A 14,364-nucleotide genomic window follows, 5' to 3' on the forward strand; every position below is an offset into this window, starting at 1 on the left:
AAATCAATTATTTACATTTGTAAGGGGTGCTTGGAAGTCTGATGAATCATGTGTCAAGACTGACTAGTCAAGAGTGACTATCTTATTCTGAAAGTCCCGACCGGAAGTCGTGCTCTTCATTGTGTCTGGCCTGACGCTGGCAGAGCGTTGTAGCTTTCCGTCCTGATGAAAATATCAAAGTGTGCAGTGTCCTTGTGTTGTATCAGAGAGCGGAGGTGTCGCAGTCAGTGGCGGAGCATCAGCGGGGCAGAGAGGGTAGACTGTCCGGCCTGGAGTGTCACTGTCGGGCGTCAGGAGGCACAAGTTCCCACCTCTGACTGACTGATCCCCGGCTTGTGGAGCCGCTTTCTCCTTGGATGACCTACACGCAACCTCTCGCAGGAGCAGCGGACGCCGGTTTATTACAACTGAACACCTGCTGGTTAGGAGGTGCAGCGGAGTGCGTATTAATATACAGCGGGCAACAAGTCAGGCGAGTCTCTTGCAGGCTTCAGGCCGACTCTGGAGCAGCTGACCCGGGGAGCATAACAAGGCACGCTGCGAATTTCTTTCTACCATCGTGGCTGCGTCAGGAGGAGCGAGCAGAGACCTGGAAGTTGCAGAGTTGACAGTCAATGTGTACACCTGAAATTTGACGAGACAGACAGGACTTTAAACACAGACAAGAATATCTTGGCGTTCACATGATGTACACAATCACCAGAGGTCCCAGCAAACTTGTTACACAACGGAGGACAGGTTGGTGGATGTGTCTGTTATCTAAAGCGTGATGCAATGTAACATCAGATTGTTTTCCTAGCACGAAACGGGACGTTTCGGGTCATTGGAAAAGATAAATGGTTTAGTGTTTACATTCCGAGTGTTTCAAGGTAACCTGTGCAGAGAATGAAAACATATTGATCTGAATTTTGTCTTAAAGGTCCCACACAACAAATCGAGAGCAAATTCAGCGACTTGAAGCTCAAGCCGACGTCTTGGCTCTCGTCAAAGTAAGTAGTTGCCCTAATTCTGAATTGTTGCGGTGTATTTATTGGTAGGATCATTCAGCTGTTGGCGACTTGGACCCAAAAATACTCTCCGTCAGCACGTGCGCCGTGGGTGCGATCATGTAACACATCGGTGACGTCTCTACATCCATTATCGGACACATAGCTTTCCAACTGTTTCTCGGATCGACACCGGCTGTACAGTCTGTTTCCACGTGACCGTGCGCGAGAGAACCTGCGGCTCCTCTACCTGTCATCGTGTGTTCAGGGTCTGTGCAGCCGGATGTCACCTTGGACCCCACGTGCTCCCCTATAGCTTTATAAACAACACTGTTGCTCTTGCGCTTCCTAAATTTGCTGCTAAAATATCACAACATCTCTTAAAGGTCCTCACATGTTAGTTTGTAGTAATAAGTAGAGGAGACTGGGGATAGTTGTAACAATTTAACATTTCTGTCTGTATCTTAGGGCTCTTTTAAGCCAGTGCGTTTAAAATATGATACAAATAAGTAACATGTCTGCCATTACATAGTGTAGCTGTTATCTCTGTAACACAGGCAGAAAATGCATGGTTTGATCTCAAACACAAGGAGTAAAATGTTACAAGTCCCCATAGTCCCCATAGAGCGGACCCCATAGTCAGGCTAGTTGTAACATAGCATACATAGACACCTAATAAACGTGATTTAGGTTTGATTATTTTAACTACAAAGCAGGCATCGCGTTCACAAAAATAAATGAATTTTTAAAAGCTCACCTCAAAATGTTTGACAGCCATCCCTTGGACTCTCCCACACCTATCTAAAACCAACACAGTCTTTTGCAGAGACTCTGTATGTCACTCATGCATACAGTATAGACAAAATATTAGTGAATTATGACTAGTTTATTCATCAGCACCATGAAACTACATCCTCCAAAATGAATATAAAGTAGAATCAGCGCTTGTCTTAAACAGTTTCCATAGGAACATGACAACTTTTTTGACAGTCGGATGTCTTACAGGTATGTATTAGAATGCCTTAATTTCTCCTAAGTGTACCTAATAAACTGGTAACTGAGTTTATTTCAGCTACACTGTGCTTCAGGTCAAAGTAGCAAAGTATCAAAAAGGGGTGGGAATCAGCACATTTGCGATATTAATCATTTATGTGATAGTAATGACAAAAACGATACTCAGCATCTGTGTATTGGTACAATATTGCCACAGAAAATATTGCAATACCATGCTGTACCAATGCACCAGCCCCCCTCCCTGACCCATATTATCACTGCTTTTTATAACTTAAGCAGAACAATTAGGTTTTAGAGTCAGTGTGTCAATAAGAGCAAGGTCTTTTTTAGACTTTGCATCTGTATCAGTATTTGATAAGTAACATTACAGGGTTAAATCTATTCTGGATGAAGAAAAGGCAACTGGTTATTTATGTTCCAATAGCAAGCCTCAGTTTATCAGAATGCTTTGCATCTGCAACATGTGTTTCATTTTGAGTAAAAGTTGCAACACTTGCTTTTTTTCTTCACTGTTACAAAGTCCTGTGATCTTAGTATTGCACACTGGAGCTGTTGATTGACATTCTTGGATAAAGAAAGAAACATTTGGCCATTTAAACACAAAGTAAACAAAGCAAAAACTCACCCGTAACTCACCAGTTACTGCTCTGAAAAAAGCCAAAGCCATTGTGTGTTTTGTCAAATGACCATGTATGAACTGTCACTCAATTCATCAAATTGCTCATTACATAACCCGAGGCTACAAGTGTCACTAAATTATGTTAACACAAAGCAAATTTACACACCTGACAGCCAACCATGAAGTTTTGAATTTAGCGGCAAGCAGCATCTTTTTTTCCATCACAGTGAGATTGAGCTCTTGTGTTTTTGTTGTGATGCAGGCTGTCCCAATCCTCCAACTGACATTCTTAAATTGATATCTGTCTGCTCACTGCAGCTCTCCGCCCCCAAAGATTGTGTTCAATCGTCTCAACGGGAAGCGCTACCACGGTGCAGCCACACAGAAGACTGCCACTCCGGCAGAGGGATTCACTCCTGCACATGAAGAGAACGTCAGATTTGTGTATGAAGGTGAGGGTCGCAGGATCAGTACATGAGTGGATATGGGTCATAGTTGAAAGGTCAGAGCTGAAGGGCCAATCCTGAAGCCAGGAGAGATTTTAGATCTTTCTCTTAAGCTTGCAAGGTCGGAGGTTGTGAGGATTGAAAATGGGACATTGTGGCAGGCAGATTATCTCTTCCTTTTCCCTTTTTCATTCTTCTTCCTTTACAACAACTTCCTGACTGAGCAGCTACACTTTAGCAAGGGAACGCTCGTTAGTGGCTGTGGGCTCACAATATGACCCATTTTAAAAACAACAAAATTAAGTGGTGCCTGACAGTTTGCCTTTCAGTTAGAGCTAAACTATTTGTTAAGTAATTGATCAACAGAAAATCCCTCAACAGCTATTTTTATTTTTAAAAAAGAAATCAAGAAAAAGTATTAAACATTTCCTGCTTCCAGCTGTTCAAATGTGAGGATCTGCTGCTGCTTTTTGTCACATATGATAGTTAATGAAATATTTTTGAGTTTTGACTGTTGGTTGGACAAAATAAGCAATTTAAAGACATTGCCTTGGGCCTTAGGAAATTGCAGCAGGAGTTTTCACGATTTTTTGACGTTATCACAGACAAAATATTATTTCACAAGAAAATACTCCACAGGTTATTGAGAATGAAATAAGGGTTACTTGCAGCCTTAGTTTAAACATTTAGCAGCTGTATTTCACTTTCTCAGTGAAGTTGTGTCGATACATAACATGAAACAGAAGCCGTGTTTAATACAGTATACAGCTGGCCAGAAACAGTCAGATGTGGTGTGAAAATACATTCGCATTCAAGTCCCCCCAAAAATGCCAAACATTCCAAGCACATACAAATAATACTGAAACTTTTCTATCTCCACAGTCTGTGACATAAGGGTCAGTATTCTCATTACCTCCCAGCAAGACAATAAATAAACTTTTTTCCCCAAATGTGAAACATTACAAAAACATACAAGGCACAAGTAAGATTCAAGTCCCAAGTCCTTAAAATCATGATTGCTTTTTTAAATGACTACTTATTTCTTAAAATTAGTTGCAAGTTTTTGCAACTCTGTCTTTAAATTTTTGACCTGCATGTTTTGCATAATGTGATTTGTTTTTTGTGGATCACCACATAGTTTTTGTACTAAAAAAATTGATCTTTGTCGTAATTTTTAAACAAAGTAGATCATTTGGGAATGAAGTTTTAACTTGTTGGAAAAAAAATAGTGGTAATGTTTGCTGATTCTGGAAAAAAAGGGAAATGCATCGTTTTTTTGGCATACTTTCTAAATACCATATGCTTTTAATCTTTGGCTTTGGAGGAAGGTATTAAGTATTTTCAAGTCAGAAGGCCCAAGTCCAACTAAAGTGAAATCATGAGTCATCTTTGTCCAAGTCCAAGTCACATTGCAAGTCTGTTTTTGATTTTGTCAATGTGAGTCTAAAGTCATCAAATTTGTGACTCGAGTCCTCTGCTTTACACACACAGTCCTGACGTTACTAGAAGTTAGCAGTGTGTTCATAGTATCCACTGTATATTATGTGACTGCTTTAAACAGCTTCTTTGATAATCATTAATTATCAGTTATTCCCTGGTTTGTTTCTTATTCCTTGATCCTCACTCAGAAGTCTTAAGTGCTACTTTAATAACACAGTTCTGAGCACATTTTCATACATTGTAAACATGTTTTGTTTACAGTCACATGTTAATTCAATATTGTCACAGCTTTCTAGCAGTTACAAATGAGGCTGAGCATACACACCTTCAACAGCAGGAAATTAAATGGGGCATGATTGCAAGAATTCGCCAAACAGTCAACAGAGAGAACCTCAGAAGACTCAGTCATTAAAACCCAACAATCATTAAAAATCACCACTTGTCCTGTCTTGAAGTTTACCCAGCATGCCTCACTTGCTGGCCAATACTTCATGCCCTGGTGGTAATGAGTGACTTGCAGAGCTGCATTGGCATGAATCAGTTATCTGTGTTGCTCTTGGACAGCAGCCTGTGCAGACTGCTCTGTGGCGTCCTTCTGTGACCTTTTTGTGCGGCTTACACCTAAAGAAAACCCTCTGGCACAGTCAGTCGAGTTGTTTTAAGATAGAAAACCTGATGGTTCTCACTCAAGCTGAATGTGTTCACTGTGTCAACAAATGTCACCTCCAAACATGTTTAGATAGCCATCTTACCCTCCCTTCATGCACTCATACAGCTGGTTTCTTGGTATTTGTTCTTTATATTTGACATCTTCACATTAGTTTAAGTTTGGCTGTACAACCTGTTAGTAAATGATGTGTGCGCTGAAAGTTCATGATCAAGAAGAGACAAGGACTCTTCCACTAAACGTTGAGGCTTATCTTGGGGTTAAGTTGGTAAACCTTCCCCCAGGGCAAATAAAACACACACCACTGACCAGAAAAGACTTCTCACAACTATTGACATTATCCTGAAAGGGGACAGTGCTATGGTGATGTAGCCTCACAGTCAGCTGCTACACTGATCCAGTAGAGGCTTTTTTAATGCCTTTACGCAGGTGATCACATTGGCCAGAGGCATTATGTTTTCAGGTAGTCCGTCTGTCCCATTCTCATGAACATGATATCTCAAGAACGCATTGAGGGATTTTTTTTTCAAATTTGGCACAAACGTGCACTTTGATTTAACACTAAACTGATCAGATTTTGGTGGTCATTGGTCAAAGGTTAAGGTCAGTGTGACCTCATCTGTCTCCTTCTTGTGAATGCAATATCTGAAGAACACCTTGAGGGAATGTCTTAAAATTTGGCACAAACGTTCCAGTGGACTCAAGGAAAAACTGATTAGATTTTTGGTCAAAGGTCAAGGTCCCGCTGACCTTACATTCGTCTCGTTCTTGTTGAAGCGATATCTCAAAAACACATTGAGCTAATTTCTTCAAATTTGGCACAAACATTCACTTAAACTCAACAATGAGCTGATAAGAATTTGGTTGATTGATTGTGACAAAATGTTACATGGAATGTCAAATAGGATGTAATGATGAAGTGATGACATTTTATATCCAAAACATCAAAGGTCAACTTCACTGTGACATCTTAATGTTCTGCAGAAACACTTCTCTGGCCATTATTTAACAACATTACTTTGGAACAGAAGGAGAGACATTTGGTCAGATACTGAATTACTGACATTAATCTGGGGTGTCCACCTTGAAGTGCTGATTGTACAGATTCTATGTGCTTGTGCAGGGAAGATTTGTCCGAATCATCCATTTTTAAAATTTTTTTTTTACAGACATGAATGTGAACTATTAGTGCAAATTGATGGGTGCACAGAGGCATCCGACTGCAGGGTGGTAAATCTAGTTTCCATAATGTCTTGGAAATGTTTGTGTGAGAGAAAGTAAAAGTGAATTAGTAGTAGTTTATAACCCCATTAAAACAACATGCAAGTAGCAATTAAAATCTAATCTTCTTGAGTTGCATTTGAGGTAATTAAGCATATGTGTGTTTCTTTGTTTGCAGCATGGCAGGAGGTGGAGAAGAAGCTGGGGGAAGGGGACTGTGGGGAGTCAACTGACAGCCACGTGCCCATTCAGTACACTGAAAAGACCCCAGGTGCTGCGATGAAGAGTAAGTGACTGACTGTTCCCTTGCTACGTTAACACAGGTTATAAATCTGATTACCATACTATTCTTCAAAGAACACAACAAAGTGAATCCGCTGTCATGAAATCTAATCTCACTACTCACAGTTTTATTGCATCCAGACAGAAAGTCCTCTTCCTGCTTTGTAACCTCCTGAACTTTGAGCCAGTAATTCTGCCCTGTTTTTTTTTTTTCCTGCTCATTTAAACACCAGAGGAAAGGTGAATGGCTGCTCTCATATCTCCACACTTATCACATGAGGTGTTTTTTTGGCTCAGCTTTATCCGTAGCTAGAGGTTATTTGGTGTAATAGTCTGCTTTAATTTTTAACTCTTCTTTAGTCTATGAGAAACTGGCTGTTCAAGATAAACCAGCCCTGACTGCTGATTGTGGCACGTTTTGTCTCGTCTTATACACACCTGTCTGCTCCGGTTTCCTCTGTTGCACACTGCCCCGCAAGGTTGTAACGGATTTACAGAAGAACTAGAAATACTGCTATGCAGTTGTGTGCCTTTGCACACCCGTCAGATTTTAAAGTTTACATCCACGTCTGTGAAAAGATGGATGCTTCACACACAGTGTCCTCACTGCAGCATAGAAGATCTCTAAAGTCAGTGTAGTATAAAGGTGTTAGTGTTGCTAATTCAGTATCTGACAAAATATTTCCTCTTTCTGTTCCTGAGTTATGATGTTAAATAGTGGCCAAAAAGGTGTCTTTGCAGAGTATTAGGATGTCGCACTTGACCATTGATTTCTAGGATATAAAATGTCTGAACTTCATTGTTGTATCCTGTGAGACATTCGTGTGAAATTCAAGCATATGAATTCTTGACTTATGGCCAAACACATGAAGTCACCTTTGACCTTTGATCACCAAATTATACTCAGATCATTCTTTAGTAAAAGTGGACATTTGTGCCAAGTTTGACGGTACTTCTCAAGGCCGTCTTTAGATAATGTGTTCACAAAAATGAGACGTATGCAAGGTCACTGTGACCTTGACCTTTGAACACCAAATTCTAATCAGCTCATTCTTGAGTCCACTTGAACATTTGTGCCAAATTTGAAGAAATTCCCTTAAGGCGTTCTTGAGATATCATGTTCACAAGAATGAGAAAGACAAGGTCACAGTGACCTTTAGCTTTGGCCAAAATCTTATCAGTTTACGCTCCAGTCCAAGTGAAAGATTGTACCATATTTGAAGAAATGCCTCAAGGTGTTCTTGAGATATTGCATTCACAATATCATTAAAAAAAGTCATAGTTTAGCATGTTGTTCTAAAAAAATCATTAAAATAAGTCATAATATAGTAGGTTGTTTAAAAAAATCATTAAAATGTCACACTATGATATGTCCTTTAAATAATAATATAAATAATATAAACGACATAGTATAGCTATGTAATTTGAAAGGTCATAAAAACGTCATAGTACAGTACGTTAAAAAAAATCCTAAAGTTAGAGTAGTATGTTGTTAAAAAAACATGAAAACCACAAAAACATTATAGTGTAGTATTTTGTTAAAAAATCAAGAAGTCATGATAAATGATAGAAAAAAAACAAAACATAAAAACCCGATAGAAGCATATGTCCCCCCCAAAACATCATAAAACGACATAGTATAGCATGCAATGAAAAAAAGAGTCCTATCTGAGTCTATCAAAAGAAATCATGGTATTGTATGTTGAAAATATTGCTCAAACATGGCTCAAGTAAAACAAAGATACTCCTACAACACTGAAACACAAAGTGAAATGGTTTGAAAACAGGACAGTAAATGCATTATCAAGTCAAGGAAAGTTTTGTGCAGTGACAATAGATAAAATACAAAGTAGTAAAATATCAAGGTAAGGTAATTAGATACATACATGATCAAGTGAAAAAATTAAAACGATATCTAACTCAGAGATGCATAAATGAAGAAAAGTAAGGCTGGCAAATTGGCAAAAGCATAAAAAGAAGCTCCTGCTCGCCTTGTTTTTGTTGTGGGCTTTCGTAAATGGCGGCCAGATGGATAGAGATCAAACTCCAAGAAAACAGGGTGGTCAGAAGAGTGAAAGATTTTTTGAGCCTTAATGGTAACACACTTCATAAAAATATCCTGCAGCTCGGCTTTCTGGACCCCAATCACCCAATCATAGTACAGGACAACAAAAAATGCCTTTAAAAAACTCAATAGTATATTATGTCATAGTACATTATGTGAGTCAAAAAATTCAGAAAAACAGAATTAAAAAAAACACAAAAAACATTCATACGTGTTCACACTCCGCCCCATATAGCACCTTAAAAACCATTGGGTCGTCCAAAATCGCACCAAAAAGTCATACTATAGCATGTCATCAAAAATCGTACCAAAAAAGCAAACTATAGCAGGTCCTCAAAACTGCACCAACAAGTCATACTATAGCATGTCATCCAAAATACCACCAAAAAGTCAGAATCAGATACAGAATCAGTTTATTGTCACATCCGTATATACAGCTAGCACACATGGAGGCGAAATACTGTGCCCCACACATAATACACAAACACATACACAGACAGCAATTAAAATTCATAAAGTGCTTATCCCTTTTTTTCTAGTGTAAAAAGAAGTTAAACATGCTTGTAGGCAAAATGAATAAATAAAAACAGTGTAAATAGTACATGGGAGAGGGGCCAACGCTCTGAGAGAGTTCTGATTGTGGAAAGAAGCTGTTATTCAGTCTATTTAACCTTGCTGTGTTCACTGGCACCTCCGTCCAGATGGCAATCATCCTAAGAGGTGGTGGGAGGGGTCAGCTATGATGTTGACAGTTCTCCTGATACACCTTTTGGTGTAAGTGTCACTCAAGGAAGCAAGACGGCTATAATTTTCTCTGCCGTCTCATGATTTTTTGCAGGGACTTCCTGACAACTGCTGTACACTTCCTGTACAAGACAGTGATGCAGTCTGTCAGGATGCTCTCAATGGTTCCAAGATAGAAAGACTAATACTGTAGTAAGTACAGAGAAGTGATGCTATAGCCTGTTGTCTAAAATCGCATTTTTCGACATGCTATGCTATGATGTTTTTGGACATCTTTGCAACATTCTAACACCTAACTAACTAACACCATATTTTGGGACATGTCAAATTCTGACATTTTTGGTCATTTTATTCGACATCCCAAATTGTGGTGTTTTTGGCATTTTTTGCAACTTTCAGTGCTATGGCGTTTCTTAGCATGCTATTTAATGCTTTTTTGAGGTGTTTTTAGCTGTTTTTGAGACATGTCAAATTTTGACATTTTTGCCATACTATAGCCTTGCTTTTTTGGTCATTTTTTCGACATCCCAAATTATGGTTTTTTGGGTTTTTTTTGCAACTTTCAATGCTATGGTGTGTCTCAGCACGCTATTTTATGCTGTTTTGAGGTGTTTTCAGCTGTTTTTGAGACATGTCAAATTTTGACATTTTTGCCATACTATAGCCTTGCTTCTTTGGTCATTTTTTCAACATCCGGGATTATGGTGTTTTTGGCGTTTTTTGCAACTTTGAGTGCTATGGCGGTTCTTAACATGCTATTTTATGCTGTTTTGAGGTGTTTTTAGCTGTTTTTGGGACATGTCAAAGTTTGACATTTTTGCCATACTATAGCCTTGCTTTTTTGGTCATTTTTTTCGACATCGCATTTCATGGTATTTTTGGCGTTTTTTGCAACTTTCAGTGCTATGGCGTGTCTCAGCACGCTATTTTATGCTGTTTTGAGCTGTTTAACTGTTTTTGGGTCATGTGAAATTTTGAAATTTTTGCCATACTATAGCCTTGCTTCTTTGGTCATTTTTTCAACATCCAGGATTATGGTGTTTTTGGCATTTTTTGCAACTTTCAGTGCTATGGCGTTTCTTAACACGCTATTTTATGCTGTTTTGAGGTGTTTTTAGCTGTTTTTGGGACATGTCATAGTTTGACATTTTTGCCATACTATAGCCTTGCTTTTTTGGTCATTTTTTCGACATCGCATTTCATGGTATTTTTGGCGTTTTTTGCAACTTTCAGTGCTATGGCGTGTCTCAGCACGCTATTTTATGCTGTTTTGAGGTGTTTTCAGCTGTTTTTGAGACATGTCAAATTTTGACATTTTTGCCATACTATAGCCTTGCTTTTTTGGTCATTTTTTCAACATCGCATTTCATGGTATTTTTGGCGTTTTTTGCAACTTTCAGTGCTATGGCGTTTCTTAGCACGCTATTTTATGCTGTTTTGAGGTGTTTTTAGCTGTTTTTGGGACATGTCAAATTTTGACATTTTTGCCATACTATAGCCTTGCTTTTTTGGTCATTTTTTTCAACATCCCAAATTATGGTATTTTTTGGCTTTTTTTGCAACTTTCAATGCTATGGCACTTCTCAGCACGCTATTTTATGCTGTTTTGAGGTGTTTTTAGCTGTTTTTGAGACATGTCAAATTTTGACATTTTTGCCATACTATAGCCTTGCTTTTTTGGTCATTTTTCGACATTCCATATTACTGTGTTTTTGGCGTTTTTGCAACTTTCAATGCTATGGCTTGTCTTAGCACGCTATTTTATGCTGTTTTGAGGTGTTTTCAGCTGTTTTTGAGACATGTCAAATTTTGACATTTTGCCATACTATAGCCTTGCTTTTTTGGTCATTTTTTACATTGCATTTCATGGTGATTGTTGGCCGTATTTGCAAGTTTCAGTGCTATGGCTTTTCTTAACACGCTATTTTATGCTGTTTTGAGGTGTTTTCAAGTGTTTTTGGGACATGTCAAATTTTGACATTTTTGCCATACTATAGCCTTGCTTTTTTGGTCATTTTTTTGGACATCCAAAATTATGGTGTTTTTGGCTTTTTTTGCAACTTTCAATGCTATGGCATGTCTCAGCACACTGTTTTATGCTGTTTTGTGGTGTTTTCAGCTGTTTTTGAGACATGTCAAATTTTGACATTTTTGCCATACTATAGCCTTGCTTTTTTGGTTGTTTCTTCGACATCGTGTTTCATGGTATTTTTGGCGTTTTTTGCAAGTTTCAGTGCTATGGCTTTTCTTAACACACTATTTTATGCTTTTTTGAGGTGTTTTCAGCTGTTTTTGAGACATGTCAAATTTTGACATTTTTGCCATACTATAGCCTTGCTTTTTTGGTCATTTTTTCGACATCGCATTTCATGGTATTGTTGGCGTTTTTTGCAAGTTTCAGTGCTCTGGCTTTTCTTAACACGCTATTTTATGCTGTTTTGAGGTGTTTTCAGCTGTTTTTGGGACATGTCAAATTTTGACATTTTGCCATACTATAGCCTTGCTTTTTGGTCATTTTTTTCAACATCCCAAATTATGGTGTTTTTGGCTTTTTTTGCAACTTTCAATGCTATGGCATGTCTCAGCACGCTATTTTATGCTGTTTTGAGGTGTTTTCAGCTGTTTTTGAGACATGTCAAATTTTGACATTTTTGCCATACTATAGCCTTGCTTTTTTGGTCATTTTTTCGACATGCTATATTACTGTGTTTTTGGCGTTTTTTGGAACTTTCAATGCTATGGCGTGTCTTAGCACGCTATTTTATGCTGTTTTGAGGTGTTTTCAGCTGTTTTTGAGACATGTCAAATTTTGACATTTTTGCCATACTATAGCCTTGCTTTTTTGGTCATTTTTTCGACATTGCATTTCATGGTATTGTTGGCGTTTTTTGCAAGTTTCAGTGCTATGGCTTTTCTTAACACGCTATTTTATGCTGTTTTGAGGTGTTTTCAGCTGTTTTTGGGACATGTCAAATTTTGACATTTTTGCCATACTATAGCCTTGCTTTTTGGTCATTTTTTCAACATCCCAAATTATGGTGTTTTTGGCTTTTTTTGCAACTTTCAATGCTATGGCATGTCTCAGCACACTGTTTTATGCTGTTTTGTGGTGTTTTCAGCTGTTTTTGAGACATGTCAAATTTTGACATTTTTGCCATACTATAGCCTTGCTTTTTTGGTTGTTTCTTCGACATCGTGTTTCATGGTATTTTTGGCGTTTTTTGCAAGTTTCAGTGCTATGGCTTTTCTTAACACACTATTTTATGCTTTTTTGAGGTGTTTTCAGCTGTTTTTGAGACATGTCAAATTTTGACATTTTTGCCATACTATAGCCTTGCTTTTTTGGTCATTTTTTCGACATCGCATTTCATGGTATTGTTGGCGTTTTTTGCAAGTTTCAGTGCTATGGCTTTTCTTAACACGCTATTTTATGCTGTTTTGAGGTGTTTTCAGCTGTTTTTGGGACATGTCAAATTTTGACATTTTTGCCATACTATAGCCTTGCTTTTTTGGTCATTTTTTTCAACATCCCAAATTATGGTGTTTTTGGCTTTTTGCAACTTTCAATGCTATGGCATGTCTCAGCACGCTTATTTTATGCTGTTTTGAGGTGTTTTCAGCTGTTTTTGAGACATGTCAAATTTTGACATTTTGCCATACTATAGCCTTGCTTTTTTGGTCATTTTTTCGACATGCTATATTACTGTGTTTTTGGCGTTTTTTGGAACTTTCAATGCTATGGCGTGTCTTAGCACGCTATTTTATGCTGTTTTGAGGTGTTTTCAGCTGTTTTTGAGACATGTCAAATTTTGACATTTTTGCCATACTATAGCCTTGCTTTTTTGGTCATTTTTTCGACATCGCATTTCATGGTATTGTTGGCGTTTTTTGCAAGTTTCAGTGCTATGGCTTTTCTTAACACGCTATTTTATGCTGTTTTGAGGTGTTTTCAGCTGTTTTTGGGACATGTCAAATTTTGACATTTTTGCCATACTATAGCCTTGCTTTTTTGGTCATTTTTTTCAACATCCCAAATTATGGTGTTTTTGGCTTTTTTTGCAACTTTCAATGCTATGGCATGTCTCAGCACGCTATTTTATGCTGTTTTGAGGTGTTTTCAGCTGTTTTTGAGACATGTCAAATTTTGACATTTTTGCCATACTATAGCCTTGCTTTTTTGGTTGTTTCTTCGACATCGTGTTTCATGGTATTTTTGGCGTTTTTTGCAAGTTTCAGTGCTATGGCTTTTCTTAACACACTATTTTATGCTTTTTTGAGGTGTTTTCAGCTGTTTTTGAGACATGTCAAATTTTGACATTTTTGCCATACTATAGCCTTGCTTTTTTGGTCATTTTTTCGACATCGCATTTCCTGGTATTGTTGGCGTTTTTTGCAAGTTTCAGTGCTATGGCGTGTCTCAGCATGGTATTTTATGCTGTTTTGAGGTGTTTTCAGCTGTTTTTGAGACATGTCAAATTTTGACATTTTTGCCATACTATAGCCTTGCTTTTTTGGTCATTTCTTCGACATGCTATATTACTGTGTTTTTGGCGTTTTTTGGAACTTTCAATGCTATGGCGTGTCTTAGCACGCTATTTTATGCTGTTTTGAGGTGTTTTCAGCTGTTTTTGAGACATGTCAAATTTTGACATTTTTGCCATACTATAGCCTTGCTTTTTTGGTCATTTTTTCGACATCCCAAATTATGGTGTTTTTGGCGGTTTTTGCAGCTTTCAATGCTATGCCGTGTCTTAGCATGCTATTTTATGCTGTTTAACTGTTTTTGAGACATGTCAAATTTTGAAATTTTTGCCATACTATAGCCTTGCTTCTTTGGTCATTTTTTTCGACATCCGTGTTTCATGGTATTTTGGCATTTT

General features: G+C 38.0%; 1 protein-coding gene across 1 annotated transcript in view; it reads left to right on the top strand.

Moving 5' to 3' along the window:
- Positions 1–142: 142 nt before the first annotated feature.
- Positions 143–14,364, top strand: part of mcrip2 (MAPK regulated corepressor interacting protein 2) — a 44,540-nt gene continuing 30,318 nt past the window's right edge. The window contains exons 1-4 of the mRNA XM_088075696.1: positions 143–738; positions 920–989; positions 2,938–3,071; positions 6,572–6,679. Coding sequence (XP_087931822.1) covers positions 684–738; positions 920–989; positions 2,938–3,071; positions 6,572–6,679 — 367 coding nt within the window. The 5' untranslated portion in view covers positions 143–683. The remainder of the gene's footprint in view (positions 739–919; positions 990–2,937; positions 3,072–6,571; positions 6,680–14,364) is intronic.

Source organism: Plectropomus leopardus, chromosome 3 (genome assembly GCF_026936395.1).
Source record: "Plectropomus leopardus strain MGB_pleo_1.0 chromosome 3, ASM2693639v1, whole genome shotgun sequence".
NCBI lineage: Eukaryota > Metazoa > Chordata > Actinopteri > Perciformes > Serranidae > Plectropomus > Plectropomus leopardus.